Below are 24,410 nucleotides of genomic sequence, written 5' to 3' on the forward strand. Positions count from 1 at the left end.
GGACCCCCCTGGGCAAGGCAGGGGGTCCGGGCTTTACTCACCCGGGTCCTATGTCCAAGCGGCAAACTCGCAGAGAGGTGAGTGAACCTTGATGAAACCTGGAGAGATGCAAACCCTTGTCTGTTTACAGGTGGGGTTCAGCAGTTGCTAGAGCCTTGCCTGTTTACAGGTGGGGTTCAGCAGTTGCTAGAGCCTTGCCTGTTTACAGGTGGGGTCCAGCAGTTGCTAGAGCCTTGCCTGTTTACAGGTGGGGTTCAGTGGTTGTGTCGGCAGGGTCAGTTTCCCCTGTGTCACTGTCAGCACTCCACGGTTCACTGCCCGAGCATCACTTTGTAACTCAACATGGCGTCTGTTGGATGCTGTCTACACTTCCCAGTCGGTCTAGGTTGGAATGGAGAAGCAAGGAAGTGCACATGCTGCCTTACACAAAAGGACACAATGTGCTGGAGTAACTCAGCGGGTCAGGCAGCATCTGTGGAGAACATGGGTAGGTGACGTTTCGTGTTGAGGCCCATCTTCAGACTGGATCGGAATTTAATTTGGAATGGGAATTCAGAGTGAATGTCCCATGGAGTCTGGGCCCAATAACATGGTGTGGACTATGGCCCTGCCACCTCCCACACCACCATCATTAACATGGGGAAAGCATCACAAAGTGATGCCACCCTGTGCCAGGGTGAGCACCTCTCTCCACATTTGTTCCAGGGCGTTGGGTGTGTTGGCAATGTGGGATTTATGGTCCTCTCTGAGCGGAAACATTTCAGAGTTCACCAGGGCACTGGATGTGTCAGGCAGTTAGTGGTCCATGTGTGGGGCTGTTAGTGGTCCATGTGTGGGGCTGTTAGTGGTCCATGTGTGGGGCTGTTAGTGGTCCATGTGTGGGGCTATTAGTGGTCCATGTGTGGGGCTGTTAGTGGTCCATGTGTCCCTCAGTCCCAGCATGGATGTGTGGGGCTGTTAGTGGTCCATGTGTCCCTCAGTCCCAGCATGGATGTGTGGGGCTGTTAGTGGTCCATGTGTGGGGCTGTTAGTGGTCCATGTGTGGGGCTGTTAGTGGTCCACACGTCGCTCAGTCCCAGTATGGATGTGTGGGGCTGTTAGTGGTCCATGTGTCAGGCAGTTAGTGGTCCATGTGTGGGGTTGTTAGTGGTCCATGTGTGGGGCTGTTAGTGGTCCATGTGTGGAGCTGTTAGTGGTCCATACGCCGCTCAGTCCCAGCATGAGGGTTGGCCTTCACCTCCAGCGCGTTGGTGCACAGCTCCATTCCTCATGACGTTGGTCGCCCTGAGTGTTCACCTGAGTGTTCACCGTGCTCTTGCCACATATGTCGATAAGTGATAGGAGCAGAAGTAGGCCATTCTGCCCATCAAGTCTACTCCATTCAATCATGGCTGATCTATCTCTCCCTCTCCTTCCCTGACACCCGCACTAATCAAGAATCTATCTATCTCTGCCTTAACATTATCCATTAACTTGGCCTCCACAGCCATCTGTGGCAAAGAATTCACAGATTCACCACCCATTAACAAAATAAATTCCTCCTCATCTCCTTTCTAAAGGCACGTCCTTTAATTCTGAGGCTGTGCCCTCTGGTCCTAGACTCTCCCACCAGTGGAAACGTCCTCTCCACATCCACTCTATCCAGGCCTTGAACAAAACACTGTCTGTCCTCAGGTGATTATACAGAGAAAGGCAATGAGAACATAAGGGGATTCTTTGTAAACATTCCTCAGCCAATCTCTACACAGGGTCACTTGGCCAGAAGGACTCACTTTATAATCTGGCTTAGAGATACAGTGTGGAAACAGACCCTTTGGCCCACCGAGTCCGCATCGACCCATGATTACATTAACACTATCCGACACACACGAGCGACAATTTACATTTATATCAAGCCAATTTACCTACAAACCTGCACGTCTTTGGAGTGTTCAACAGTTCAACAGAGCTTTATTTGTCATTCGGTACCAAGGTACCGAACGAAATTACATAGCAGTCATACACAAAAAGAACACAAGACACATGACCCCAACACATAACGTCCATCACAGTGACTCCAAACACCCCCTCACTGTGATGGAGGCAACAAAACTTCCACTCTCTTCCCCACGCCCACGGACAGACAGCTCGTCCCCGACCGACCCGCACAGTCCCCGCAAGGAGATGGAAGTCCCCGCGGCCGAGCCGCACCGGGCGCTGAAACATCCCGCGGCCGAAACTGGCGGTGGAAGGTCCCGCGACCGAGCCGTGCGCAGCTAAGTCCAGCGGCCGAGCCGCACCAGCGATGGAAGGCCCCGCGGCCGAGCCGCACCAGCGATGGAAGGCCCCGCGGCCAAGCCACACCGGGCGATGTAAAGTCCAGTGGCCGAGCCGCACCAGCGATGGAAGGCCCCGCGGCTGAGCCACACCAGCGATGGAAGGCCCCGCGGCCGAGCCGCACCAGCGATGGAAGGCCCCGCGGCCAAGCCGCACCGGGCGATGTAAAGTCCAGCGGCTGAGCCGCACCAGCGATGGAAGGCCCCGCGGCCGAGCCGCACCAGCGATGGAAGGCCCCGCGGCCAAGCCGCACCGGGCGATGTAAAGTCCAGCGGCCGAGCCGCACCGGGCGATGGAAGGCCCCGCGGCCCAGCCGCACCAGCGATGGAAGGCCCCGCGGCCAAGCCGCACCGGGCGATGTTAGGCCCCGCGGCCGAGACGCACCCCGCGCCGTGAGGAAGAAAAAAAAAAACCCATCCCAACACCGACACACAACAAAAAAAAAGGAAAAAAGACGAACAGACTGCTAGCGAGCCGCAGCCGTTAGGCGCCGCCACTTCCACAGTGTGAGGGGAAACCGGAGATCTCAGAGAAAACCCACGCGGTCACGGGGAGAACGTACAAACTCCGTACAGACAGCACCCGAAGTCAGTGTACTGGGAGTGTACTGGTGGACTGGGAGTGGACTGGGAGTGGACTGGGAGTGGACCGTTGCACTGGAGTTGCACTGGGTTTCTGCTGCATGTGACGGGGTGGAAGTAAATGGGATCCATCCCAACACGGAACCAGTGTGTCCCCACTCTGTCCCAGGGCACTGGCACAGGGGCGGGCGGACAGAGGGTGTACATGCCAGTGTGTCCCCACTGTGTCCCAGGGCACTATGCGACAGGCTGGCAGACAGAGGGGGTGTGCATGCCAGTGTGTCCCCACTCTGCCCAGTGTGTCCCCACTGTGTCCCAGGGCACTGGGGCAGGCGGGCGGACAGAGGGGGTGTGCATGCCAGTGTGTCACTACAGTTCTGGACACGGCGCCAGCGTTGCTGAACAGCGCCATGGAAACCGAGACGCCTCTCCGCCCCTCAGCGCCCGGGAGCGTTAATCCAGCGGGCAGGGGGCAAGCACGGTGACGGGAATGGCCTCTGCCGCTGTACCGGTGGTCCCTGCGGCCAAGAACGTGGTGGTCTTCAAGAACGGAGACCCTTTCTTCACCGGGAGGAAGCTTGTGATCAACCAGAGACAGATTCTGACCTTTGAGACGTTCCTGAACGAGGTAACCAGTAATATTCAGGCGTTGGTGGCGGTGCGGAACATCTACACCCCGAGTGGTGGTCGCAGAGTCCTAGACTTGTCCCAGCTACAGGACGGATGCCAGTACGTGGCCGCGGGCATCGAGAGGTTTAAGAAGATCGAGTAAGTGGATTCACGCTAATCCGCCCCGGCAACTTAGTACAATGTCTGGCCATGAATGTGGGAAGTGTGGCCGAGTTCGCACTCAGCAGCGGGCAGGGACACTGCGAGAGTTTACATACCTCTATAAGATCACCTTGTGCTCCAAGGAATGGACTCCCAGCCTCACCAACCTCCCAGACCCTTGAGTTGAGGCAACACCCTCATAAACCTTCAAACCCACGCTTGCCAACTTGACAACATCACTCTGACCAAAGAAGGGTCTCGGCCTGAAACGTCACCCATTCCTTCTCTCCGCAGATGCTGCCCGACCCGCTGAGTTACTCCAGCACTTTGTGTCTATCCTTGGTGTTAATCAGCATCTGCAGTTCCTTCCTGCACGTGACTCCCACCAGGTGTTGGGGAGACAGGAGAATAATTGTAAACTGGTCATTTGCTTCACATCAGGTGGGACTCAAGCAGATGGGATGACGTGTGGTCTGTCTGTGAGTGACAGAGGGGGGAATCTAGACAACAGACAATAGGTGCAGGAGGAGGCCATTCAGCCCTTCGAGCCAGCACCGCCATTCAATGTGATCATGGCTGATCATTCTCAATCAGTACCCCGTTCCTGCCTTCTCCCCATACCCCCTGACTCCGCTATCCTTAAGAGCTCTATCTAGCTCTCTCTTGAATGCATTCAGAGAATTGGCCTCCACTGCCTTCTGAGGCAGAGAATTCCACAGATTCACAACTCTCTGACTGAAAAAGTTTTTCAATGGGAACAGGACCAGGACAGGGAGGGGGAGTGTTGTTAGAGGTTCTGTCGCATTGGGGAGTTCGGTGGCTGTGAGGCAGCCTGGCAGAGATGGGCAGATGGCGACCAGTAATCCATCATCCTCCCACTAACAGCTCACCTCACGGGGTGGGCCGAGAGAAACCCCCGTCATAAATCATCATTAAAAGTTCCCTCCACCACATCATTTATGGAGAGTGTCAACAAAAGACTCAGTCCACATCCTGCCAAGTTTCACTCATTAACTCTCTCTCCCACTCACACACTGCATCTCCCAGTTGTTGGACTGCGTGTGGAACCACAGCCTTGGTTTGGAACATTGTATTGGCAGACTCTGGACAGCGATTACTGCAAATATTCCAAACAACAGACAGCGTCTGCAGAGAGAGAGAGAGAAATCCTGTAAATATCCCATTCATTTAGTGTTTAGAATGAATTAGAAGAGTTACGGACAGATATTTGTATCGTATAATTACAATGTGTAATATATCAATTAAAATCATCGCATCACAGAGTCGTAAGCAGGCCCTTCGGCCCAACACATCCCTGCCCAACAAACTGCCCCATCTACACTAGACCCATTTGCCCTTGTTTGGTCCATATCCCTCCAAACCGGTCCTGTCCATGTACCTGTCCAAATGTCTTAAATGTTGTTATAGTCTGTGCCTCAACTACCTCCTCTGGCAGCTCGTTCCATACCCCCCTCCTCTGGCAGCTCGTTCCATACCCCCTCCTCTGGCAGCTCGTTCCACACCCCCCTCCTCTGGCAGCTCGTTCCACACCCCCCTCCTCTGGCAGCTCGTTCCATACCCCCCCTCCTCTGGCAGCTCATTCCATACCCCCCTCCTGGCAGCTCGTTTCATACACCCACCCCCCTCTGAGTGAAATAAAATCACTTTCTATAAACCGAGTGCTTCCTAAACAAATCTGTTTTGTTTATGATAGTCAAGACTTAAAAGCACATTTGTCACCACTATTTTACTAGTGACCACTTTACATAAATTTGAATGTAAAGGAGTTTGTTAATGAACAGTTAAGTTTGCGAGTGAGCTGGTGGAAGGTGAGTATTAACCTGAGAGCTGGAGGATCAATGATAAATCACATTTGCACAGCACGTTTCAGTGACAGTCTCGTAACAAAACTGTGATTAATTACAGCGGTTTCTGGAGAAAGGAATTCGGAACATTCAATTTGTGTGAGGGATTATATGAAATGGTGGGTGAGCTGAGTGAGGATTGAGCCAGTGAGGAGCTGGGGCCCACAGTCTGGCATGGCAGGTATCAGCCATGTTAGGATAGACAACAGACAACAGACAATAGGTGCAGGAGGAGGCCATTCGGCCCTTCGAGCCAGCACCGCCATTCAATGTGATCATGGCTGATCATTCTCAATCAGTACCCCGTTCCTGCCTTCTCCCCATGCCCCCTGACTCCGCTATCCTTAAGAGCTCTATCTGGCTCTCTCTTGAATGCATTCAGAGAATTGGCCTCCACTGCTTTCTGAGGCAGAGAATTCCACAGATTTACAACTCTCTGACTGAAAAAGTTTTTCAATGGGAACAGGACCAGGACAGGATAGGCACTCTGGTGTCAGGACAACAGCCTCCTCTTGAATGTCACTAAAACTAAGGAGCTGATTGTGGACTTCAGAAGGGCTAAACATCCAAGGATGTACACGCCACTGGAGATAAATGGGTCTACTGTGGATAGGGTGAGCAGTTTTAAATACTTAGGAGTCCGCATCACAGAGGATCTGACATGGGCAACGCACATTGCCGCACTGGTGGGTAAGGCAAAGCAGCGCCTTTATCACCTTAGACAGCTGAGGAAATTCAGAGTGTCTCTGAGGATCCTTCATTGCTTCTACTCTGGGGCTGTAGAGAGCATCCTGTCCGGCAACATCACAGTCTGGTTTGGGAACAGCTCTGCCCAGGACAGGATGGCCCTGCAGAGAGTAGTGCGTTCGGCAGAACGCACCATGGGAACTACACTCATCCCCCTGCAGGACCTATACATCAGGAGGTGCAGATCCAGAGTAAGTAAGATTATGAGGGACCCCTGCCACCCCAGTAACGGACTGTTCCAGATGCTACGGTCAGGCAAACGCCTCTGCTGTCACGCTGTGAAAACGGAGAGGATGAGACGGAGTTTCTTCCCACAGGCCATCAGGACTGTTAACTTTTATAACTCCAGAGACTAAATTTTTGTCTACACTATAGTAACTTATTAACTTTATTTATATGCTGTAACTGTAATTCTTTTTTGTGCACAATCCGCAGGCATTGCCACTTTCATTTCACTGCACATCGTGTATGTGTATGTGACAAATAAACTTGACTTGACTTGACATTGAAACCGCACCAGCTCCATCAAACGCTGCTTTTATGTTGGGGTTTAGTTGCCCCAAGAGATCTTTGTTTTAAATGTTGCTTTTAAAATGTTTTTATTTATGGGATATTTATGGGATATGGGCAGCGCTGCCAAGATCAACATTCACTGCCCATCCCTGAGGCAGTGAGAAAGTTTGACAACAAAAGCCAAGATAACGAAAGGTTTGAGGTTTTAACTCTTGAGGAACCAGCTAGCTTATTAACTATCGATGCGTTTAACATGGGCTGAATTACTCCAACATTTGCCTGTCCCGCTGAGTTACTCCAGCTTTTTGTGTCTATCTTCAGTTTAAACCAGTATCTGCAGTAACTTCCCACACACAGATCACTTGTGACCATAAACTAAACCAAACAAAAGATAGACACAAAGAGCGGGACAGACAGCACCTCTGGAGAAAAGGAATAGGTGACGTTTTGGGTCGAGACCCAACTTAAGAAAATGAATGAAAGATATGCAGAAATGTAACGATGATAAAGGAAACAGGTAATTGGTAGCTGTGGCGAGAATGAAAAGCTGGTAATGAAATTCATTCATTTATTCTATATCTCTCTACATCATCGTCCTTATCTCTCGTTTCCCTATCCCGTGACTTTCAGTCCGAAGAAGGGTCTCGACCCAAAACGTCACCCATTCCTTCTCTCCAGAGATGCTGCCCGTCCCGCTGAGTTACTCCAGCATATTGTGTCTACCTTCGGTTTAAACCAGCATCTGCAGTTCCTTCCCACACACTATGGCATTGCCTGGAATGGAGAGCATTAGTTAGAGGAGGAGGGTGGAGCGGCTGGGTTTATACTCACTAGAGGGTGGATAGGCTGGGTTTATACTCACTAGAGTGTAGGAGACTGAAGAGTGATGAGTGGCATAGTTGGCTTCTTTATCCCAGAGCTGGGAAGTCGAGAACTAGAGAGCACAGGTTTAATGTGAAAGAGGAGAAATTAAAAGTTCCGAGGGGTAAAATGTAGTTCTGACCCAAAGCATTACCTAGATACAAAATGCTGGAGTAACTCAGCGGGTCAGGCAGCATCTGTGGAGAACATGGATAGGTGACGTTTCACAGAGTGCTGGACTAACTCAGCGGGTCAGGCAACATCTGTGAAGAACATGGATAGGTGATGTTTTGGGTCGAGACCCTTCATCAGTGAAGCATTCCTGGTGGGTCATAGAGCATCGAGGTATCCACTGTTTGGACAGGCCCTTCTGCCCATGCTGACAAAGCTGCCTAACCCAGTTGCTCCCCCACCTCTGCCTAACCCATATCCCTCAAAAACTTTCCTAACCTGTCCGTGTCTCATTCTATATGCACACCACCCTCTGTGTGAAAAGGTTATTCCACAGACAGCATCTACACCGGGCACTGCCTCAACAAGGTGGTATCTGCCATCGAGGATGTCCACGGTCCAGGCCGTGCCGTGCCCGCCTCTCACTGCGACCGTCGGGCAGGAGGTACAGCAGCCTGAAGTCCCACACCACCAGGTTCAGCAACGAGATCTGGGTGTCCTAGTGCATCAGTCACTGAAAGGAAGCATGCAGGTACAGCAGGCAGTGAAGAAAGTCAATGGAATGTTGGCCTTCATAACAAGAGGTGTTGAGTATAGGAGCAAAGAGGTCCTTCTACAGTTGTACCGGGCCCTGGTGAGACCGCACCTGGAGTACTGTGTGCAGTTTTGGTCTCCAAATTTGAGGAAGGATATTCCTGCTATTGAGGGCGTGCAGCGTAGGTTCACTAGGTTAATTCCTGGAATGGCGGGACTGTCATATGTTGAAAGGCTGGAGCAATTAGGCTTATATACACTGGAATTTAGAAGGATGAGGGGGGATCTTATTGAAACATATAAGATAATTAGGGGATTGGACACATTAGAGGCAGGAAACATGTTCCCAATGTTGGGGGAGTCCAGAACAAGGGGCCACAGTTTAAGAATAAGGGGTAGGCCATTTAGAACGGAGATGAGGAAGAACTTTTTCAGTCAGAGAGTGGTGAAGGTGTGGAATTCTCTGCCTCAGAAGGCAGTGGAGGCCAGTTCGTTGGATGCTTTCAAGAGAGAGCTGGATAGAGCTCTTAAGGATAGCGGAGTGAGGGGGTATGGGGGAGAAGGCAGGAACGGGGTACTGATTGAGAGTGATCAGCCATGATCGCATTGAATGGCGGTGCTGGCTCGAAGGGCTGAATGGCCTACTCCTGCACCTATTGTCTATTGTCTATAACAGATACTCTCCTGCAACCACCAGCTTCATGAACTCACCCACACGACCTAGTCCCACCTGAGCAACGCAACACCATGACCTCTTGCACCAACGCCAACTTGTTCACTAATTGTGCTTTACACCAAAGTCTTGTTTTATCTTTTCATCGTCTTGCAGAATTTATAAATGATTTTCATTTGTGTGTGTGTGTTGTCTGTCTATTTGCCTGTGATGCTGTGAGCACGATTGTCATCATACCTGTAGCTCACCTGTACATCCGACAGTAAACTCGACCCGACTTGCCCTCTCACCTAGAACTCTTTCCCCTCACAGGTGGCACGGTGGCGCAGTGGTAGAGTTGCTGCCTTACATCGCTTACAGCGCCAGAGACCTGGGTTCAATCCTGACTACGGGTGCTGTCTGTACGGAGTTTGTACGTTCTCCCCGTGACCTGCGTGGGTTTTCTCCACGATAATAGACAATAGACAATAGGTGCAGGAGGAGACCATTCGGCCCTTCGAGCCAGCACATTCAATGTGATCATGGCTGATCATTCTCAATCAGTACCCCGTTCCTGCCTTCTCCCCATACCCCCTGACTCTGCTATCCTTAAGAGCTCTATCTAGCTCTCTCTTGAATGCATTCAGAGAATTGGCCTCCACTGCCTTCTGAGGCAGAGAATTCCACAGATTCACAACTCTCTGACTGAAAAAGTTTTTCCTCATCTCAGTTCTAAATGGCCTACCCCTTATTCTTAAACTGTGGCCCCTGGTTCTGGACTCCCCCAACATTGGGAACATGTTTCCTGCCTCTAACGTGTCCAACCCCTTAATAATCTTATACGTTTCGATAAGATCTCCTCTCATCCTTCTAAATTCCAGTGTATACAAGCCTAGTCGCTCCAGTCTTTCAACATATGATAGTCCCGCCATTCCGGGAATTAACCTAGTAAACCTACGCTGCACACCCTCAAGAGCAAGAATATCCTTCCTCAAATTTGGAGACCAAAACTGCACACAGTACTCCAGGTGAGGTCTCACTAGGGCCCTGTACAACTGCAGAAGGACCTCTTTGCTCCTATACCCAACTCCTCTTGTTATGAAGACCAACATTCCATTGGCTTTCTTCACTGCCTGCTGTACCTGCATGCTTCCTTTCAGTGACTGATGCACTAGGACACCCAGATTTCGTTGTACGTCCCCTTTTCCTAACTTGACACCATTCAGATAATACTCTGCCTTCCTATTCTTGCCACCAAAGTGGATAATCTCACACTTATCCACATGATCTTCAGTTTCCTCCCACACTCCAAAAACGTACAGGTTTGTAGGTTAAGTGGCTTGGTGTAAATGTAAAACGTGTCCCTGGTGTGTGTAGGATAGTGTTAGTGTGCGGGGATCGCTGGTCAGTGTGGACTCGGTGGGCTAAAGGGCCTGTTTCCGCACTGTATCTCTAAACTAAAGAAACTTGCACACTCAGAGTGACTTGACAATGTAACAAACAGCAGCAGCAACATTGCCTCAGGTAGATTCACTGAAGGACAGTAGTGAACCAGATGTGTCATGGCATCATCACCTTTAGTTGTACAGTTAACAGGCCCTGCGGCCCACTGAGTCCACGCCAACCAGTGATCGCCCTGTACACTAACGCTATCCTACACACTAGGGACAGTTTTACGGAAGCCAAATTAACCTACAAACCTGTACAGCTTTGGAGTGTGGGAGGAAACTGGAGCACCCGGAAAAAAACCCACACAGGTCACGGGGAGAACGTACAAACTCCGTACAGACAGCACCCATAGTCAGGATGGAACCCGGGTCTCTGGCGCTGTGAAGCAGCAGCTCTACCCGCTGCGCCACCGTGCCGACCCAAAATGGACACTTAATGAACTGATTTATAATTCCACAGCGGTGGGGGTGAGATGTAAACGTACAAACTGGACGATGAGCCCGAGCCTCTGAATAACTGGCAGCTGCTGACATCTTGTGAGAGTTATCTTTGCCTCCGTTACTGGTGTATAAAATGAAGCAGCTCTCAGCACAGTCCCATGTGAAATTGCTGTATCATTTTGATATCCAATCTAGTTTTGCACCCCCTTTGTGTTAATGCAGTGATGTTGGAAAAATTCAATTTCCTTTTAAGAACAGATGTGGAGACAGAGATTGTTGCCGCTTTGGTTCTTTCATCAAACCAGCTTCGCCATCTGCCTTCCTAACAATTGCTTAACATCGTTTTTTTTCTTTCATTAGTTATTTGCAAAAAAGGAATCAAAAACCAAATGGAAACAGAAGAAGCAATGGGCCGATGGTGAGTCCCTTGAGATGGTGATGCCTAGACGATGTTCTGGTGGTTGGAGGGGTTGGGCTGAGATAAGTGGAGACTGCAGGGTGACACTGTTTACATTCCAGTTACTACCAATAATGGAATCTGGGGATGCATTTATACCTCACTTCCTGGTCTCGTGTTTCACGTTAATTAAAGGGGTGGACAGCGCGTGGTCCAGGTGAACACGCTACTAACACTGTCAGAGCCGCACAGCACGGAAACAGGCCTTTCGGCCCAACTCGTTCATGCCAGCCAACATGCCCCATCTACACTAGTCCCACATGCCCGCATTTAGCCCTTATCCCTCTAAACCTTTCCTATTCACGTATCTCTCCAGCACTGTGTGAAACGTCACCTATCCATGTTCTCCACAGATGCTGCCTGACCCGCTGAGTTACTCCAGCACTCTGTGAAACGTCACCTATCCATGTTCTCCACAGATGCTGCCTGACCCGCTGAGTTACTCCAGCACTCTGTGAAACGTCACCTATCCATGTTCTCCACAGATGCTGCCTGACCCGCTGAGTTACTCCAGCACTCTGTGAAACGTCACCTATCCATGTTCTCCACAGATGCTGCCTGACCCGCTGAGTTACTCCAGCACTCTGTGAAATGTCACCTATCCATGTTCTCCACAGATGCTGCCTGACCCACTGAGTTACTCCAGCACCTTGCGTCTATCTCTGGTATAAACCAGCATCTGCAGTTCCTTTTCATTACTGTGGCGCTGGGCTTGAGGTGCTGGGATGGGCTGGGAGGAGGTCTATCCTGCTGAGATCCTCTGGTCCAGCCAACACCTCCAGGACCCCATGTCAAAGGGATACAGAGGTCAGAGTGGGGGGTGGAGAACTGAAGGGTTCCTGGCGACTGTTCCTGGGCACGACAGGACAAGCCGGTACCTTGCAGTGTAACTGCGGGCTAGTGGCAGTGGAGTGGCACGGTGGTGCAGCGGGTAGAGCTGCTGCCTCACAGCGCCACAGACCCAGGTTCGATCCTGACCTCGGGAGCTGTCTGTATGGAGTTTGCACGTTCTCCCCGTGACCGCGTGGATTTTCTCCGGGTGCTCCGGTTTCCCTTTCACACTCCAAAGATGTACAGGTTTGTAGGTTAATTGGCTTTGGTAAAAATTGTAAATTGTCCCTAGTGTGTGTAGGATAGTGTTAGTGTGCGGGGATCGCTGGTCGGCACGGACTCGGTGGGCCGAAGGGCCTGTTTCTGCACTGCATCTCTAAATTAAAATAAACTCAAAGCTAAGCAGACAGCGATTTGCTTTCCTCACCAACTATGAAGTTATCGGTGTTTATATTATTTTATATTTTCCTACACATGAAGATATCGGTGATCAATTGCCTGTTTTGGAAAGAAGTGCAAGTACTATTTGGTCTCTGGGTGTGTAACCGCGAGACCGCCTGTGTGTGAGTACAGACTCTGTGTGTCAGTGTCCACATGTCCCCCCACCCACACACTCCCCCCACCCACACACTCCCCCCCCACACTCACTCCCCCCACCCACACTGACTCCCCCACCCCACCCACACACTCCCCCCACCCACACACTCCCCCCACCCACACTGATCCCCCCCACCCACACTGACTCCCCCCCTCCCACACACTCCCCCCACCCACACTGACCCCCCCACCCCACCCACACTGACCCCCCCACCCACACTGACTCCCCCCCCACCCACACACTCCCCCCCACCCACACTGACTCCCCCCCCACCCACACTGACACCCCCCCACCCACACTGACCCCCCCACCCACACTCACTCCCCACCCGCACTCACTCCCCCCCACCCACACTCACTCCCTCCACCCACACTCCCCCCCACCCACACTGACTCCCCCCCCCCACACTGACCCCCCCACCCACACTGACCCCCCCACCCACACTCACTCCCCCCCACACTGAACCCCCCACCCACACTGACTCCCCCCCCACCCACACACTCCCCCCCACCCACACTGACTCCCCCCCACACTCACTCCCCCCACCCACACTCACTCCCCCCACCCACACTCACTCCCCCCCACCCACACTCACTCCCCCCCACCCACCCACACTGACCCCCCCACCCACACCCCCCCCACCCACACTGACCCCCCCACCCACACCCCCCCCCAACCACACTGACCCCCCCCACCCACACTCACTCCCCCCCCTACACTGACCCCCCCCCACCCACACTGACTCCCCCCCACACTCACTCCCCCCCACACTCACTCCCCCCACCCACACACTACCCCCCCCCCCACCCCCCCCCCCCCCACCCACACTGACCCCCCCACCCACACCCCCCCACCCACACTGACCCCCCCACCCACACCCCCCCACCCACACTGACCCCCACACCCCCTCCCCACCCACACTCACTCCCCACCCACACTGACCCCCCCACCCACACCCCCCCAACCACACTGACCCCCCACCCACACTGACCCCCCCACCCACACTGACTCCTCCCCACCCACACTGACCCCCCCACCCACACCCCCCCCAACCACACTGACCCCCCACCCACACTGACCCCCCCACCCACACTCACTCCCCCCCACCCACACGGACCCCCCCACCCACACTGACCCCCCCACCCACACTGACCCCCCCACCCACACTGACTCCCCCCACCCACACTCACCCCCCACCCACACTCACTCCGGCCCAGATGCTCCAGTGTTGATCTGTACCTGCAACACTGCAATGAAATTCTTGCTCGCTGGAGCTTAATCGGCCCATAAACGCAACAACACACATAATACATCAATTTATTCACAAAATGCTGGAGTAACTCAGCAGGTCAGGCAGCATCTCGGGAGAGAAGGAATGGGTGACGTTTCGGGTCGAGACCCTTCTTCAGACTAAATCGATTTGTACCAGCATCTGCAGTTATTTTCTTATACTACATAATACATCAATCTTTACAGACGTGATAGTGGTGTTTAAGAGGCTTTCAGATAGAAACGTTGGGAATGGAGGAATATGGATCACGTGCAGGCACAGGAGATGAGTTTAACCTGGCATTGTGTTTGGCACGGACTTTGTGGGCCGAAGGGCCTGTTCCCGTGCTAGACCGGTCTATGTTCTAATAATCAATGATACAATAAACAAATAATCGTGAGACTGGGTGACTATCACAGAGCAAAAGCTGAAGTCCGAGGTGCAACGACAGGCAGAGTCCGTGTTAGATCACAGCTGTGGACATTAGTGTGTGCAGCGTTCAACAGCTGATGGTTCATAAGATCATAAATGATAGGAGTAGAATTAGGCCATTCGGCCCATCAAGTCCGATGGTTGTGGGAAGAAGCTGTTCTTGATTTTCAGAAAGGAGAATGTAGATGCAGGAGTCTGTTTATGGAGCTCTCATTGTTTGGGTGCTAGTCCACGAATCACACTCACCAGCCACGTTACTCCACATGTTGGTATGGGTCTGGTCAAGTGCAGAGGAATCCAGTGATAACAACAGGGAAGATGAAAACTGAAATGTAAAATATTAAATTATATGTAATCGTAAGAGCCTGGCTGATGTCTTTGGTCAAACCCTACACGATGAACAGCTTGTGCACGCCTTCCAACTTATCATCTGTCTTCAAGTCATAGAGCTTAGGGCGGCACGGTGGTGCAGCGGGTAGAGCTGCTGCCTCACAGCGCCAGAGACCCAAGTTCTATCCCGACCACGGGTGCTGTCTGTACAGAGTTTGTATGTTCTCCCCGTGACCTGCGTGGGTTTTCTCCGGGTGCTCCGGCTTCCTCCAATGTTCCAAAGAGGTGCAGATTTGTAGATTAATTGGCTTCTGTAAAGTGCCTCTAGTGTGTAGGATAGTGTCAGGGTACAAGGCGATCGCTCGTCAGTGTGGACTCGGTCGGCTCAGGGTCTGTATCTCTAAACTAAAGCTGTACAGCACAGAAACAGGCCCTTCGGCCCGTCTAGTCTGTGCTGATTACGTTGCCACATTGGGCAAGTCTAGCCTGTATTTGACCCAGCACCCTCTGCACTCTTCCTGCCCATGTATCTGTACAATCATCCTCCCTTTGTACCTTCTCAATGTCCAGTCATGACGTTCTCTCCATCCCACCTCACCCTCCCTTCTCTCTGGAGCTTTGAACCTGGACAGTTATGTTCCCCTCACTCCTGTTTCACCAGACTCAGGAACAGCTTCTTCCCCTCTGTTATCGGGTTTCTGAACGGCCCTTCCATAAGCTAGGGCACTGTCCGATTCACCTCTACCCCATTGCGGACATTGGACTTTGTCTGTGGAACTGATGCGCTACAATGCTGAGAACTATATTCTGCACTCTGTATCTTCCCCTTTGCTCCACCTGTTGGACTTGAGTTTGAACTGATTGTATCTATGCATGTTAATATCTGATCTGATTGGGTAGTGTGCAAAGAAAGTTTTCCACTACCTCGGTACACGTGATGATAATAAACCTGAACATAAATGAATTGGCTAAAACTATGGACCTGCGGGGAGTGATGAAACAGAACCTTTGTTGCGTTGGCTTTCAGGCGCGAGCCGAATACTCGTACAGGAGGAATGTGTCTGGCCGCTGGAGGAAGTGTGTACACATGCCGTGCATTGTGAAGTGAGTACCGAGACCGAGAGCCTGCAGTTCACAGTGTCCACTCTCACTCCCCAACTGTGCAGAGTAACTCAGCAAGTCCCCACCTGAAACGTCACCTATCCATGTTCTCCACAGATGCTGCCTGACCCGCTGAGTTACTCCAGCACTTTGTGTCTTCTTTTGTAAACTGGCATCTGCTGTTCCTTGTTTCTACTTGTCTGATTTAAGAAAACAGTTGTTTCTCAGTTCAGGTTAGTTTATTGTCACGTGTACCGAGGTACAGTGAAAAGCCTTTGTTGCGTGCTAACCAGCCCACAGAAAGACAATACATGATTACAATCGATCCATCCACAGTGCACAGATACGTGATGAGGGAGCGACCATTTTGCATCGTGTTTTACATTGTCCTCTCTGCCCAAGTTCAGTGATGAAATTGAGAGTTGGAGCAGGGCTGAGGGTGAATGCTCAGCTGCTGCTCGGTGCTGCCATCTGGTGCCCAGTTGGAGTTTAACTGCAACTCTGACAGAGGGCAGACACATGTGCACTGTACCTCTGCACAGATGCTGCCTGACCCAGAGTTACTGGGTACCTCTGTACCTCTGTACCTCTGTACCTCTGTACCTCTGTACCTCTGCACAGATGCTGCCTGACCCAGAGTTACTCCAGCACTTGGTGTTTTACTCGAGATTCCCAGCATCTGCAGTTCCTCCTGTCTCCTGGTTTTCCATTTGCAATTTGGCAATTTAGTTTCCCTTGCCCCCCCCATCCCACACGGAACGTGAGCTCCGGTTATACAGTCCCCTGCCCTTCACAATACATCCTCGTCAAAAACAACCAAGGTCATTTTGTGATGTGGTTCATAAGTTCATAAGTGATAGGGACAGCATTAGGCCATTTGGCCCATCAAGTCTACTCCGCCATTCAATTATGGCTGATCTATCTCTCCCTCCTAACCCCATTCTCCTGCCTTCTCCCCATAACCCCTGACACCCGCACTAATCAAGAATCTGTCAATCTCCACCTTAAAAATACCCATTGACTTGTGGCCTCCACAGCCGTCTGTTCCACAGATTCACCGCCCTCTGACTAAAGAAATTACTCCTCTTTTCTAAAGGTACGTCCTTTGATTCTGAGGCATTGGTAACGTGCTTACCTTCAGAGTGTCTCTCTCTCTCTCTCTCTCTCTCTCTCTCTCTCTCTCTCTCTCTCTCTCTCTCTCTCTCTCTCACGTTTCACAGAGTGCGTTTCACAGAGTGCTGGAGTAACTCAGCGGGTCGGGCAGCATCTGTGGAGAACATGGCTAGGTGACGTTTCACAGAGTGCTGGAGTAACTCAGCGGGTCGGGCAGCATCTGTGGAGAGGGTAGTGGGTGATGTTTCGGGTCGGGACCCTGTCTCATGTTGTGTGTCTCCAGCATTTTCAGGAACGGTGACTTGCTGAGCCCACCTTTCCGGCTGATTATTCCCAAGTACGTGATGTCGGACTGGGAACAGATCCTTGCTCTGGTGACAGAGAAGGCAAATATCCGGACGGGAGCTGTCCGTCGGTGAGTGTTACCGGTCTCTGACTGTCGCCCGCTCTCCCATCACCCGCCACACACTGGCAACACCGTGAACGTGTCAGGGTCTGCTGCTGCCAGCACCTGCCCTGGGGCCGGCTCATGGGTGCAGGCACCGCGAGAGGTCGAGTAGGTTGGAGCTTCTCTTTGAGTTTAGTTGAGTTTATTGTCGGGGGGTTTTAAACACTAATGCCTGCTGCACTCCACTTGCCCTCTCTACGTCGTCCGGTCGAAGCGAGAGGTGGGGGGTGGGGCAAGAACAGAGGGGGACCTGGGGTGGGGGGGGGGAGGGTGGGGCGAGACAGAGGGGGACCTGGGGTGGGGAGGGAGGGGGGGGGTGGGGCGAGACAGAGGGGGACCTGGGATGGGGGGGGGGGGAGACAGAGGGGGACCTGGGGTGGGGAGGGGGGGGGGTGGGGCGAGACAGAGGGGGACCTGGGGTGGGGAGGGGGGGGTGGGGCGAGACAGAGGGGGACCCGGGTGGGGGGGCGAGACAGAGGGGGATCCGGGGTGGGGGGGGGGGTTGGGGCGAGACAGAGGGGGACCTGGCGTGGGGGGGGGGGGCGAGACAGAGGGGGACCTGGGGTGGGGAGGGGGGGCGAGACAGAGGGGGAGTGGGGGCACAGAGAACAAAGAGAGACCATTGGGGAATAAATGTATAAGGTCACAAGTGGAACAGATCGGGCAGATGCACAGAGTCTCTTGCCCAGAGTAGGTGAATCAAGGACCAGTGGACATAGGTTTAAGGTGAAGGGGAGAAGATTTAACAGGAATCTGAGGGGTAACTTTTTCACATAAAGGGTGGTGCGTGTATGGAACAAGCTGCCAGAGGAGGTAGTTGAGGCTGGGACTATCCCACTACAGTTCGCATACCGTCCGAACAGGTCCACGGATGATGCGGTCTCCCAGGTTCTACACACCGCTCTCTCTCATCTGGACAGCCAGGGGGGCTATGTGAGGATGCTGTTCATTGACTTTAGTTCAGCATTCAACACAATAGTCCCCAGCAGACTGGTTGAGAAGCTGCTGGAACTGGGGCTTAGCACCCCTCTGTGTGCCTGGGTCCTGGACTTTCTCACTGCCAGGCCCCAAGTGGTCAGGATGGGGGAACACACATCTAGCTCCCTCACCCTGAACATAGGATCCCCCCCAGGGCTGCGTCCTTAGCCCCCTACTGTACTCCCTGTACACACATGACTGTGGGGCCAGGTTCAGCTCAAACTCCATCATCAAGTTTGCTGATGACACTGTGGTGGTGGGCCGGATCTCCAACAACGATGAGAAGGCCTACCGGGAGGAGGTGGCTGATCTGGCACTCTGGTGTCAGGACAATAGCCTCCTCTTGAATGTCACTAAAACAAAGGAGCTGATTGTGGACTTCAGAAGGGCTAAACATCCAAGGACGTACACGCCACTGGAGATAAATGGGTCTATTGTGGATAGGGTGAGCAGTTTCAAATACTTGGGAGTCCGCATCGCAGAGGATCTGACGTGGGCAACGCACATTGCCGCACTGGTGGGTAAGGCTAAGCAGCGCCTTTACCACCTTAGACAACTGAGGAAATTCAGAGTGTCGCTGAGGATCCTTCATTGCTTCTACTCTGGGGCTGTAGAGAGCATCCTGTCCGGCAACATTACAGTCTGGTTTGGGAACAGCTCTGCCCAGGACAGGATGGCCCTGCAGAGAGTAGTGCGTTCGGCAGAACGCACCATGGGAACTACACTCGTCCCCCTGCAGGACCTATACATCAGGAGGTGCAGATCCAGAGCAAGCAAGATCATGAGGGACCCCTGCCACCCCAGTAACGGACTGTTCCAGATGCTGCGGTCAGGCAAACGCCTCCGCTGTCACGCTGTGAAAACGGAGAGGATGAGACGGAGCTTCTTCCCACAGGCCATCAGGACTGTCAACTTTGATAACCCCAGAGACTAAATTTTTGTCGACACTTTTTGTGCTATGTTTAGTAACTTATTAACTTTATTTATATGCTGTAACTGTAATTCTTTTTGTGCACAACCCGCAGGCATTGCCACTTTCATTTCACTGCACATCGAGTATGTGTATGTGACAAATATATTTGACTTGACTTGACTTGATGTTTAAGAAACAGACAGGTACATGGATAGGACAGGTTTGGAGGAATATGGGCCAAACGCAGGCAGGTGGGACTAGTGTAGCTGGGACATGTTGGCCGGTGTGGGCAAGTTGGGCCGAAGGGCCTGTTTCCACACTGTATCACTCTATGACTTTAAATGGGACACCTTGTTACTTTGTCGGGGCCCTTTAGATGGTGACTGTCTTCTGTACACAAAACAACATGTGATAGTAAAGCATTCATTCATGAAAGGCCACCCCCCCTGACCTGGCAGCTCAGTTTTATCTCCACAGAGGCTGTCTGACATGATGAGTATTTCCAGTTTATTTAATTTGCAGCATGACTCGCTAATAAAAGATGAAATGATTTTGTAAAGCTCCTGCCTTGATAAATAACTAGGGTCGGCACTGTGGCGCAGCGGGTAGAGCTGCTGCCTCACGGTGCCAGGGACCCAGGTTCCATCCTTACTACGGGTGCTGTCTGTACGGAGTTTGTACGTTTTCCCCGTGACCTGCATGGGGTTTCTCCGGGTGCTCCGGTTTCCTCCCACGCTCCAAAGACGGGCAGGCTTGTAGGTTAATTGGCATTTGTAAACATTGTAAAATTGTCCCCAGATGTGTGTGGGATTGTGCTAGTGTTTGGGGATCATTGGTCGGCGTGGACTCGGTGGGCCGAAGGGCCTGTTTCTGTGTGGTATCTGTAAAGTGTAAGGGTGTGTTTTCTGCTGCCTTCCCTCTCCAGGCTGTACACAACAGAGGGGCAGGCGATGGAGGCGGGCGGACAGCTCCACAGTGGATATTACTACGTGGCTGTGGGGTCGGAGAAGTTCAAAAACCTGCCTTACCTTGAACTCCTGGTCTCCAAAATGTCGTCCCAAAATGCTCTCAGGTGCGTTTCACGTACACGTGGGGACCGGGCCTGACACGTTGCCTCATGGCCCTCACCTTGATCACAGGTGAAGCCGTGCACCAAGAAACAAGCACCTGCAGACACGGGTGTCGGGGGCTTTGGGAGAGGCAGGAGAATGGGGTTAGGAGGGAGAGATAGATCAGCCACAACTAAAATGGCGGAGTAGACTTGATGGGCCGAATGGCCTAATTCGACTCCTATCTCATGGCCTTATACCAAATATGGACACAAAGTGCTGGAGTAACTCAGTGGGTCAGGGGAGCATCTCTGGGAAAAAGGATGGGTGGCGATTTGGGTCGGGACCATTCTTCAGCCTGATTGTCGGGGGTAGGGGGTGGAGGGGTGAAGATCTGCTTTACCCCCTCCCTAGTAGTTTCACCAGTCCCACAGTTCTCCACACTTGAGATCGCACCTTCCCTGGGGCACAATGCACTGCCAGGCACTGCCCTGCCTGAGGTCATTTGTGGCTGGTCCTGAATAGTCCCGTGTGGGAAGGAACTGCAGATGCTGGCTTACACTGAAGATAGACACAAAATGCTGGAGTAACTCAGTGGGACAGGCAGCGTCTCTGGATAGAAGCAATGGGTGACGTTTCGGGTCAAAATCCTTCATCGGACTGCAGACGTCAATCTGAAGAATGGTATCGACCCAAAACATCACCCATTCCTTCTATCCAGAGATGCTGCCTGACCTGCTGAGTTACTCCAGCACTCTGTGAAAACCTCACCTATCCATGTTCTCCACAGATGCTGCCTGACCCGCTGAGTTACTCCAGCACTCTGTGAAACCTCACCTATCCATGTTCTCCACAGATGCTGCCTGACCCGCTGAGTTACTCCAGCACTCTGTGTCTATCTATGCCATGAATGGAGCTTGTTAATGGAGAAGGAAGAAGTATTTATTGTATTCTTACCTTTTTCAGGCACCAGCAGGTGATGAGGCACAAGACTCATGGCAAGGAGGTAAAGTACCTGCAGAGTGAGGGTGTGGGGAGACAGGACTGTGCTCTGGGACACGGGGTATACGTGGAGGCCGGGATTCCTCCAGCGACCTGTCCCCTCCATTGGCAGCAGATCATCTGCACATTGAGTTCCCTGCAAAGTCTGCCAATAATTCAGGGAGTGTTTGTTGAGTAAGGTCACCACCGGTTGTAGGCTTTGGTTTAGAGACAGACAAGCGCTGGAGTAACTCAGCGGGTCAGGCAGCATCACTGAGGGTGTCATCCTTCGGCCCATCAAGTCTACCCCGCCATTCAATCATGGCTGATCTATCTCTCCCTCCTAACCCCATTCTCCTGCCATCTCCCCATAACCCCTGACACCCGCACTAATCAAGAATCTATCTATCTCTGCCTTAAAAATATCCACTGACGGCCTCCACTGCCTTCTGCGGAGATGAATACCACAGATTCACCGCCCTCTGGCTAAAGAAATTCCTCCTCACCTCCTTCCTAAAGGAACATCCTTTAATTCTGAGGCCGTGGCCTCTAGTCCTAGACTCTCCCACCAGTGGAAACATCCTCTACACATCCAGGCCTTAGCGAGCGGTGAAATAAATGTTTAAAGGGTTGATGGAGAACTGACCACTTAGGGGGGAGTCATTGAGCAGTAAGTGATTGATATCAGAGGGCCGGCATTAATACGTCATTGTGACTGTTTGTGTTTGGATTGTTTTCTCGGTGCGAACAGGGCCTCGTTTCACAAGATGGAGTGAGTGATTCTGCTCTCCATGACTTCACCCACCCAGGTAACCACCTGCCCTGCTCGGCACAACTCATTCCTCACCAGCAACCCTCACAGCTAATTCACAGCGTGCCGTAACATGAGAAGGATCACTGCTCTGGGGAACTGGAACAAAATCTGGGTCAGTGCAGGTGACAGGGCACCTACTACCCCTCTACCCAGCTCCCACTGTCCCCCCCCAGCAACCCAGCTGCTCACGAGGCTGTGACAGAGATCAGAGAGACCTAGAGTACAGGCCAGGAGTACAGGGCCCTTGTGTACAGGCCCTTGTGTACAGGGCCCTTGTGTACAGGCCCCTTGTGTACATGCCCCTTGTGTACAGGCCCCTTGTGTACAGGCCCCTTGTGTACAGGGCCCTTGTGTACAGGCCCCTTGTGTACAGGGCCCTTGTGTACAGGGCCCTTGTGTACAGGCCCCTTGTGTACAGGCCCCTTGTGTACAAGCCCCTTCTGTACAGGGCCCTTGTGTACAGGCCCCTTGTGTACAGGCCCCTTGTGTACAGGCCCCTTGTGTACAGGCCCCTTGTGTACAGGCCCCTTGTGTACAGGCCCCTTGTGTACAGGGCCCTTGTGTACAGGCCCCCTTGTGTACAAGCCCCTTCTGTACAGGGCCCTTGTGTACAGGCCCTTGTGTACAGGCCCCTTGTGTACAAGCCCCTTCTGTACAGGGCCCTTGTGTACAGGCCCCTTGTGTACAGGCCCCTTGTGTACAAGCCCCTTGTTTACAGGCCCCTTGTGTACAGGCCCCTTGTGTACAGGCCCTTGTGTACAAGCCCCTTCTGTATAGGGGCCCTTGTGTCCAGGCCCCCTTGTGTACAGGCCCCTTGTGTACAAGCCCCTTCTGTACAGGGCCCTTGTGTCCAGGCCCCTTGTGTACAGGCCCCTTGTGTACAGGCCCCTTGTGTACAGGCCCCTTGTGTACAGGCCCCTTGTGTACAGGCCCCTTGTGTACAGGCCCCTTGTGTACAGGCCCCTTGTGTACAGGCCCCTTGTGTCCAGGCCCCTTGTGTACAGGCCCCTTGTGTACATGCTTGGAGTACAGGACCCTTGTGTACAGGCCTGGAGTACAGCGCACTTGTGTACAGTAAAGGTCTGGAATAAATGGACCAGTAAAGGTCTGGTATAAAAGCCGACCTAAAATGCTGGAGTAACTCAGTGGGTCAGGCAGCATCTTTGGAGAGAAGGAATGGTTGACGTTTCGGGGTCGCGACCCTTCTTCGGACCTAGTGTAAAGGCCCCTTGTGTAAAGGGCCATCTGTGTAAGGCCCATTGATTCCCCTACTCTGGGTTATAGACTGTGCATTCACCCTATCTAATCCCCTCGTGATCTCAGGACAACCTCTATAATATCCCCCCTCATCCTCCTGCGCTCCACGGAATAAACTCCCCAGCCTCTCCCTGTAGCTCAGGCCTTGGGTCCCGGCAGCATCATCGCCAATAACAATATCATTATCAAATCCCTTTAAAGATGAAGAGAGGCACAAAATGCTGGAGTAACTCAGTGGGTCAGGCAGCATCTGTGGAGAACATGGATAGGTGACGTTTCATAGAGTGCTGGAGTAACTCAGTGGGTCAGGCAGCATCTGTGGAGAACATGGACACAGAGTGCTGGAGTAACTCAGTGGGTCCAGGCAGCATCTGTGGAGAGGAGGAGTGGGTGGAGATGCTTCTGTAGCCGGTGTTGGACTGTGTGTTGAACGAGGGCCTGGTTGATCCCCACAGGAGTCGGGCAAGCGCGCGTGCAGTCGATGGGGGCCGCGCGGAGGCGGGGGTGCTGGTGTCGGCACAGCCGGTGAGGAGGAGGGTGGGCAAGAGCATTCTACCGGTGACAGCTCCGTCTTCTTCGCCAGGCCGGTGAAGGTGAAGCTGAAGCGGCACACGGCGCAGGGACCGCCAGCCGGCGGCAACAAAGGCAAGACCAGCACTTCACACTGAGCGTTAGAGCGGGGCGGCACGGTGGTGCAGCGGGTAGAGCTGCTGCCTCACAGCGCTAGGGACCCGGGTTCCATCCTGACCACGAGTGCTGTCTGGGTGGTGTTTGCAAGTTCGCCCCATGACCTCGTGGGTTCCTCCGGGAGTTCTGGTATCCTCCCACATTCCAATGACGTTAATTGGCCTCTGTAAGTTGTCCATAATAGTGTAGGATAGAACTAGTAAACGGGTGATTGTCGGTCAGCACAGACTCAATGGCCGAAGGGCCTGTTT

At 52.6% G+C, this 24,410-nt stretch overlaps 1 protein-coding gene across 1 annotated transcript; it reads left to right on the forward strand.

The window, feature by feature from the left end:
• Positions 1-3,387: 3,387 nt before the first annotated feature.
• Positions 3,388-24,111, forward strand: dcdc2b (doublecortin domain containing 2B). The gene is made up of 8 exons (XM_078423224.1): positions 3,388-3,665; positions 11,261-11,318; positions 15,846-15,922; positions 17,316-17,447; positions 20,297-20,443; positions 21,387-21,426; positions 22,153-22,210; positions 23,928-24,111. The coding sequence occupies exons 1-8, from the start codon at positions 3,388-3,390 to the stop codon at positions 23,999-24,001; spliced, it is 864 nt and encodes a 287-aa protein (XP_078279350.1). The 3' UTR covers positions 24,002-24,111.
• The last annotated feature ends 299 nt before the right edge of the window (positions 24,112-24,410 follow it).

The sequence above is a fragment of the Rhinoraja longicauda genome, chromosome 27, assembly GCF_053455715.1.
Source record: "Rhinoraja longicauda isolate Sanriku21f chromosome 27, sRhiLon1.1, whole genome shotgun sequence".
NCBI classification, from domain to species: Eukaryota; Metazoa; Chordata; class Chondrichthyes; order Rajiformes; family Arhynchobatidae; genus Rhinoraja; species Rhinoraja longicauda.